The sequence below is a fragment of the Amblyomma americanum genome, chromosome 6 (assembly GCF_052857255.1).
Source record: "Amblyomma americanum isolate KBUSLIRL-KWMA chromosome 6, ASM5285725v1, whole genome shotgun sequence".
NCBI lineage: Eukaryota > Metazoa > Arthropoda > Arachnida > Ixodida > Ixodidae > Amblyomma > Amblyomma americanum.
Genome location: NC_135502.1, coordinates 167,864,709 through 167,873,289, shown reverse-complemented (window position 1 = coordinate 167,873,289; position 8,581 = coordinate 167,864,709). Strand labels below are relative to the sequence as shown.

General features: G+C 49.8%; 1 protein-coding gene and 1 pseudogene across 2 annotated transcripts in view; one reads left to right on the top strand and one right to left on the bottom strand.

Annotated features, from left to right (window-relative positions):
- Positions 1-1,241: 1,241 nt before the first annotated feature.
- Positions 1,242-8,581, bottom strand: part of LOC144094166 (uncharacterized) — a 144,452-nt gene continuing 137,112 nt past the window's right edge. The window contains exons 2-3 of one of the 2 annotated variants that reach the window (XM_077628082.1): positions 2,654-2,802; positions 1,242-1,921 (exon numbers count right to left, since the gene is read on the bottom strand). In XM_077628082.1, the coding sequence (XP_077484208.1) occupies positions 1,776-1,921; positions 2,654-2,802 (295 nt within the window). In that variant the 3' untranslated portion in view covers positions 1,242-1,775. The remainder of the gene's footprint in view (positions 1,922-2,653; positions 2,803-8,581) is intronic. The other variant, XR_013306461.1, reaches the window with a different exon arrangement.
- Positions 3,083-7,391, top strand: LOC144094421 (uncharacterized; annotated as a pseudogene).

Here is an 8,581-nt window from a genome sequence, read left to right as displayed (position 1 = left end):
TCACTCCGACCGGCGACCCGAGGGCAGACTCAGCCACTTGACGCCGCCACTGTCACCGCTGCTTCCGCCGCTGCTACCGCGAAGGCCAGTCCTCGCCACAGCGTTTTTTCCTGATGACTCATCCGCCCTGACGTTGGTCTTCTAGGAATTCCTCCAGGCATGAATTCGCCGATGTCAACAACAACCAACATCGTTGCGCAGGTGCATATTCGTCTTCAAGGATAAACAACGTTCAGGCACCAAATTGGACAGGAAACATTATATCTATCTTCTTTTCCAGCCTATCCAGCCAGACCCAGTACATCTTCTCGCAAAAAAAAAAATTCATTTCAGAATAATTTTTCTGTCGAACATCCTTAAATTTTAACCAATAGTAAACTGCGCCTAGTAATGTTCAACAGCCTTGCAAACGATTAGCAGTTCACAAATCGTAGCGAGGTCCTGGAAGTGGTAAGACATTACGTCTACTTAGGGCAGGTAACGACCGCTGATGCGAGTCATGAGAGGGAAATTACTGAAGTAATAAGAATGGGGTGGACCGCATATGGCAGGTTCTCCCAGATCATGAATGGCAGTTCACCACTGTCCCACAAGAGAAAAGTATACAAGAACTATGTCTTACCGGTACTCACCTATAGGGCAGAAATATGGAGGCTAACGAAAAGGGTTCAGCTTAAGTTAGGGACAACGCAGAGAGCTATGTAAAAAAATTATAGCTACAAAGTTAAAAGACAGGAAAAGGGCAGAGTGGGTCCACCGGAGTGGACCAGAGTGAGTGCATAGCACGGTCAGGAAAACGTGCTGCACGGTTCGTTAGCCTCACAGGATCGGAGAGAAACTGTGAGGAGACATGATTTATTGTCGATAACTGTGAGCAAAAGCTTTCCTTGGCACGCAGACCCACCAAAATGTCTGCATAATCTTTAGTAGCACGTCTTTTATCCTCGGCATCCTTAATGTGGTGTGCTTTGTCGTGTATCATTGTTATAAATAGAGTACTTGAAGGCGGCATTTAGGAGGGCTTTCGATATCTCAAATTCAGAAGAATAGAAAGTCGCTTCTAATGTTGCAGAACTAGAGTTAAAACGCAGTGTTTTCAATACTCGTGAAGCGCCAGTTTCATTTAACCTGTGCTTCGAATTAACGAGATTCCATTCTGTTGACTGCGCAGCGTTCCAGCAAACAAACGTCACGCATAAAAATAGCTAGATTGCTCTAAAAAATACATCTTTCAAGCGCTGCACCAGGTGGCCTAAAAAAAAACAGAAAATGTGTTTAAACGGAATAAGCCGTGACCTCTTGTGGACAGCGGGCATTCATTACCGTTTTAATGGTGAAGCCAAATGTTATGCGCATTTCAATTTGAAGATAACATCTGCAGCCAGTGCCTTCCCGCAAGCTTGATTAGGCCTGCGCCAGAATTTTCTTCAACCTCGGCCACCCTTCAACCTCGGGGCGCCCTTCTAAAGTCGAGAGTCGGGTCTCGAGATGCTTCCTTGAGAGAGGCTGCTCGGAGCACATTTTTCTTCATTGCCATCGTAGGCAGGTTGTTTACTACTCTGCTTACGCGTAGTGAAGGACCGCTTTTTTTTATACAACGAAAATGCAAAGCGGAGCTTTTCGAGGGCCTGGTGTGAGGAAACACGTGGTAATCAATGCACTCGGAGTGTGACTCGGGGTTGTGTCCAGTTGCGGCTCCTCCACGACACGCGTCGGCCCGTCTACGGGTGCCTCTCGGCAGATAACAAAAGGGGAAAGCGAGAGGGGCGAGTATCTCAGGCGCCGCACTGGAGGTCTCCCTCGGCCACCTCGCTGAGCGACGTGTTGCGAAGCGCCTCGGGCTCGGCGCAGGACACGTGGCGCCAGATGTCAGGGAAGCGCAGCAGGAACTGCAGCCGGCAGTCGCACTCCAGGGGATTCCCTGCAGGTTCACGACGCCGTCAGCTCCGACAAACTACGCAATTTTAATCATGTGTACCCAGAGCTCATTACTTAACGTGTGCTATAAAGGAGGCAACGACGACACTTATACCCTTACGTTGCGAAAGGCGTTACGAAAGCCTTCAACCGAAAGGGTCGAAAACCTAGCGCTGTTTCCGTAAGCAGGCGCGGGCGCCGAGAATGAGAGTAGGCACCACAGCTAGTGTCAAGCTGCTTGTTCTTAACTTTTCGAGGCGGTTAAAACGTGTGAGCCATCTAAACCCGCGCACCACTTCGCCAAGGTAGCGGGGAGAGGAGGACCAGGGCCTTGAGTTGGGACGCGCTAGCGGGGGCCTTCGAGTGCGCTTCAAAACAATCTTTTTTGCCGCGCAGCCTGCTTTCATGCTAGCGCTTTCCTCCTCGCGCTCTCTTCCCTATCGCCATATTTAATCCTCTGCTGCGCCCTTTCTGCCCATCAGATGTGCTCGGTTCGACGCCAAGGCACGTCGCTCGAAGCAGGCACGGGTTCCGCACAGCTGCCCTCTAACAGCTGGATACGCGATATATGGCAGATTCTCCTTACAACATTCAGGTGCAAATTAATGTGCTTCTCCGGAGAGCTTCGTGCGCACCCTTTGTGTCATGCAGCGCATGCGTTTTCTGACCTCCGAAGCGCGCTGTAAGAAGCGTCCGTAGTGGGTGAGGGCATTGGCCTCTTGGCGGCAGAGCTCACCTTCGAGTCTTGCTCTCGTGACGCTGGCCTGGAGGGGCACCAGGCTGGCCTCAGTTAGGCTGACGATCCGGTTGTGTGACAGGTCGAGCTCGCGCAAAGCGGGCAGCTCCTCGCCGAAGTCCACGGGCAACGTCGTCAGGTGGTTGTGGCTGCAGCACGTGCGAAAGGTTTACGGTGAGGAAGGTGCATCAGTGCAAGCCGATCCACTACAGCATTTAACTCAGCGACATATTACAGGAAAACGTACAGCCTGTTGACTCCGTTGCTGTACAGAAGGCTCTCCCGCTTATCTCTGCTTTACACCAGCCGCATGCATCTTTCCGATTTCGCTGCTGCCGTTGAACTAGCTGCATATGTCGACATTTCAGTGTGTGAAACATGGTCATAGGTAAACGTTAGCTGTAACCGACAATCACAAATCAGGGCACCATGCTAGCGACGCGCATCTTGCTGCCACGTGCGCTAACTGGCGCTCACGCTATAGGCGTCGCCAGACCGCTCCTGCTTCGCATCGACGCCGCCACCTGTCCTGAGAGGTTTAGTTGTGTTACCAGTACAAACCAATTACGATAACCTCATTGAAATTATTTTTCAGTGGCATCCGCAAAGCGTTCTGCAGCGAAGCATGCCAGGCGAGAGCCGCCGATAGCGCTACCTCGGGCAGCCAGGTTTGCTTCATCACATGACAAGTGGTGCACAGAAGTCTGGCTGCTGCGTTTAACGGCAATGTCACGTGGAAAAACAATGCGAAACAACAAAAGATGTCCGTTTTCATCGTTGGACAGACTCATAGAAGCTGTCCAGGGCTGCGCGGCAGACCGGGCTTAGCGCGAAAAAAAATGCTCGAGAGAGCGCGGTTTGAACAATCGCATCTTGCAGGTACGCGGCAGGCCATTCTTAATGTATCCATATTCGGCTGGATGTAACGCCAAAAAGAGCAAACAAGAGTCCTATATTTTTAAACACGATTCTCAATGGAATATTCTGACTCTTCTATAAAGCCATTTCGTAGCCTTTCGCGATCACTCCAAGTCTTATCATTGGAAACCATTCAAATTGGCGGTGATTTTAACATGCCCGAAATAATTTGGCAAGACCGATATTATCTATGAGCTTGCAGCTCAGCATTTCACTGAGCCTTCTGTGAGTTCATACGAAACAATGAACTTGTTTAGTTTGCTATTTTCCCATTATGCCTTATGGCTCATTAATAGCTAATATTTGGTAGAAACCGTTTAGGCAACCCCAGTAATCAGCCATCATGAGGTTGTAAATGCAACAATAGTATGCAAGAAGCTACATATAAGCAATTATTGTCTGAGAAAGGTTCTTGTGAACAAAGAAACTATTGTCATAAAGCAACTATCGGATTTATTCCATATTTAATAATTATTTATTTTCAGATAACAAAGCACAAAAATAATCGCAGGCAATAGAATGTAAGAGTCATCCTGATAAGCACTGTGCGCGCGGCCGTCCCACTTATGCGCACTGAGATACGCGATATGCCTTCCTTTCCCTCACCCAGTTATCACATAAGTCATGTGACCGTTCTGGCCGTATATGTTGCGCGACGGAACATTAAAAGGTCTTATTTCTTGGTCACCATCACGAGCGTCTGTCTGACTGGTCTCGCATGGTGTCAAAAGTGAGATGAAGGCCGGCTCCGATGAGGCACCGCAACAGCAGCGTCAATAAGAAGATGACCAGAAGCTGCTGCAACAAGAGCAAGTCGTCCCGGTGGCAGGCGACAAGCAACACTTCGAAATGGCGGGAATCAAGCCTCCGAGGCCCTTCGGCTTCCAGAACGTCGTTGAGTGGCCCAATTGGATGGACGAATTTGACGACTACAGATTCGCCTCCGGACTACACCAGAAGCCAGATCTCTTCTCTATACAATGGGCAGAAAGTCGCGGGAAATTCTTCGGTCACTAAATGTCAAAGGTGAAGAAATGAAGGACTTCAGCTTCTTTAAGTCGAAGTTTCAGAGCTACTTTCTCCACACCAAGAATACAGCTTACGAGAGTGCTCGTTTTAATCGACGCCGTCAGCAGCTGGGCGAAAGAGTTGACCAGTTCGCAACCCAGGTAAACTGGCTAGCAGACAGATGCCAGCTCTAAGACATGAAGGACCGCCTAGTAAGAGACAGGTTCGTAGCCCGTCTACGGGATGAGGCTGCATCGGAAGAACTACAAATGGATCCGAAGCTCACACTGAACACTGCTTTGGCAAAAACGCGTACGATCCTAACGGTGAAGCAGCAACAAGCCGAGCTAAAAGTCAACGACTGCACGGTCCCGGAAGCTTGTGTCCCGTAGTAAATTCGAGCAAATCCGGGGGATAAAGCGCATTTTCACGCAAACAGAAGAATGCTTATCGTCAAAAGAGGTGCAGCTTCTGCGCCGGCCAGTCTCATCGGAGAAGCAGTTGCCCAGCGCTACAAGGAAGGGGCAGGTTTTGCCGAAAGTTGGGCCACTTCGAAAAAGCGTGCCGAAGAAAGCAGGCAGACGGAATCTCGACGGTATTGCCGAACCTGATAAGAAATTTCTTGGCACGGTGGAGCACTCACAGAACAGAACGTCAGCGCACTTCGTCAAAGTACTGATAAACAACCACGAGCTTGGCATGACAGTAGATACTGCAGCAGAAGTGACGGTCGTAGGTGAAAAGTTTCCTTCCACGTTTCCTGGGCCAAGCGGGCGATCTGATCGGGCCGATCAATGCAAGCATCTGTAAAATCAGAAAATTTGATGCTGAAGAGTTTCGAAAGAAACCCGTTCGCAGCAAACTATTTACAGTTTATGGGGGTTTAACGTCCCAAAGCGACTCGGGCTATAAGGGACGCCGTCGTGAAGGGCTCCGGAAATTTCGAACACCTAGGGTTCTACAACGTGTACTGACCTCACACAGTACACGGGCCTCTAGAATTTCGCCTCTATCGAAATTCGACCGCCGCGGCCGGGATCGAACCCGCGTCTTTCGGGCCAGCAGCCGAGCGCCATAACCACTCAGCCACCGCGGCGGCCGGCAAACTGTTTAGGTCGTGCACAACTTGCGCACGCCTTTGTTTGGATTGCCAGCTATCCAAGCCCTAGGCATCGTACACTTTCCAGATAAATTGCTGACGACATAGTAAGCAGGTATCCTAAGGTATCCCAAGGGGCAGGGTCCATATCTGGGGAACATACCATACGCCTCGTGCCGAATGCAGTACTGTACGCGGTGTCTACACCCTGGCGGATTGCTGTAATCATGAAAGAAAGGAAGACCTGGACAGGCTAGAACGAGAAGGAATGATAAAAAAAGATTGAAGAACCGACAGAATGGTGCGCGCTTATTGTCCCCGTAATGAAGCCGCCTGCAGCAATAAGAATCTGCGTTGACTTAACGCAACCGAACCAGTTTGTAAGACGGGATCTTCATCAGCTGCCAACAGTGGATCAAGTCATGGGGAGCTTTCCGGAAGCTAAGGTCTTCTCTAAACTGGGCGCGAATTCCGGATTCTTTCAAATACGGCTTTCCAAAGAGTGTCAAAGTTGACCACTTTCATTACGCCGTATGGGCGGTACTGCTACTGCAGGTTACCGTTCGGGATCACATCCGCACCGGATATTTTCCAAAGAAAGTTCTCGTAAGTCCTAGAAGGCCCAGACGGTGTGCTCAACTACATGGACGATGTTTTGGTGTACGGAAAAAACAAAATGGAACACGACAGCCGCCTTCCTGAAGTGTTCACCCGGCTGCAAGAGACGGGCGTGATCTTCAACAAATAAAAATGTTTGTCTGTCAAGCAGGTAACCTTCCTTGGTATGAACTTCGACGGCAGCGGTGTGCGCCCAGATCCTAAACAGGTTAGGGCTATGAAGGAATTGCCCCGACCAGAAAACATAGCTGAAGTTCGTTCCTTGCTAGGCACAATGAACCGCCTCGCAAGGTTCCTTCCAGACGCTGCGTCTACGTCGGCGCCTCTACGCAGCCCCCTCAGCAAAGGCAGTGATTTGTCATGGAAACCCAACAAGAGGACGCCTTTGAGAAGATCGAGACTACTCTCAGCTCCAACAGGTGCCTTGCAAAGTACAATCGCGGATACCCGACAATCGTGCCGGCGGACGCGTCTTCGCAAGGACTTGGTGCAGTTCTACTCCAGATCAGCCGTCAGGCGAAAGACTGGCTGTAGCATATGCCTCTAGGTCGCTCACGAAAACTGAGCAGAGGTATTCGCAGATCGAGATGGAAGCGTTGGCTTTGACTTGGGCAGCGGAGCGCTTCGACGAATTCCTGAGAGGTATCACGTTTATGTTTGAAACAGATCACAAGCCCCTCCTTCCGTTGCTAGGTCGTGATCCCCTTGACTCTCTTCCACCTGGAATTCAAAAATTCAAGATGCGTCTCATGAGATACTCGTTCACACTTACACACGTCCCGGACAAAAGCATCGCTACGGCGGACACTCTTTCTCGGACTACAGGGATGAACACGCAACTAGCCATCGGAGAACTGTCTGAAGCTGACGTCTCGGCATACGTGGACAGAGTTGCCTGATATGCGCTGTCAGATAACATAGTAGACCGCATACGCTCAGAGCAGGCGAAGGATCCAGAGTGCGCCTTTCTGCTCGAAGCGTGCGTGCACGGTTGGCCTGAAAAGGGCCGGGTACCACAAGTTCTAGAGCAATTGCATATCGCGGCAACATCACAGTGTGCACGAAGCTACTTCTGAAGGAATCGAGACTAGTAATTCCAATTTAAACCAGCCAGAAGACGCGACACAAAGGAAGAAGCAAACAAGACGAGGCTGGACTAACAACTGAAGTTTTATTGAAAGGAAGAAAACAACGAAGACTCGCACTGAGATGCGCACGCACATAAGCCGTATCAGTGAAAGGGCACACAAAAATTTTTTCAATGTCAGGGTCTTACTAACAAGTTATCTAAAAAGGCAAATTCCTTAGCGTGAAGGTTTACCGACGGCTTAGCCACACACGTGTCCTTAGCCTTAGCAATGTAGAAGGCTTCAACTATCTCGCGACAGATTTGTTTTTCATTTCTATAAACTACAGTAGTGTCGCTGAAGTCAGGCGTGCACAGAGACAGATCATCGTCCGATTTGCATTCCCGAGATTGCACGTGCAACGCCAGATTAGAGTTCGCCTTCCCACCCAAAGAGTTAGAATGCTCCGTCAGGCGCACATTTAGACATCTGCCCGTCTGCCCGTAGTAGCATCGACCACAAGGCAGCGGAACGCGATACACCACATTCTTTCTGCAAGGGGTGAGCCGTGTCTTATGTGACACTGTGCATCGGGAACGATCACTTGATGTTTTATCAAGCCTCCTTTTTACGCTGGCGCACAAGCCTCCTATCTTGTTTTTAGCTGTGAAGACAACGCCAACGTCATACTTCGCCGCAAGTTTCTTGAGTCGGTGTGAAACACCATGGAGGTAGGGAAAGGCCCGCTTGCCCGCTTGTCTGAACGTGTTTTGACTCGCTTGAGAAAGAGCAACACGGGGCCGGAAGATGCTGACGTGGAGGTGCGGCGAAAAAAGGTGGCCGCCTTTCCCTACCTCCATGGTGGCTCAACTTGATACGCTTGTGGTCACTACCTAGACTTCTGGAACCATCTTCATCTATGCTCATTACCCCTAATCTGTTATACATCCTCTGTGACATTAGTGCATAATCTATCGTCGAGTGCAGACTCCCCGCCTCCCATGTTATGAGCCCTTCACACTTCTCGGTGCTGTTGCATACAACTAAATCATGCCTGTCACACATGTCCTGCAGCATGCTTCCTGTCGAATCCGTGTACCCATCCAGGTCTTCTATGTGTGCGTTCATGTCGCCTAATATAATTATCTCGCCCTGTCCTCCTAGCTCATCAATGTCGCTTGCAATACATTCTAACATTTTCCAGTTTTCCTCTTTGGC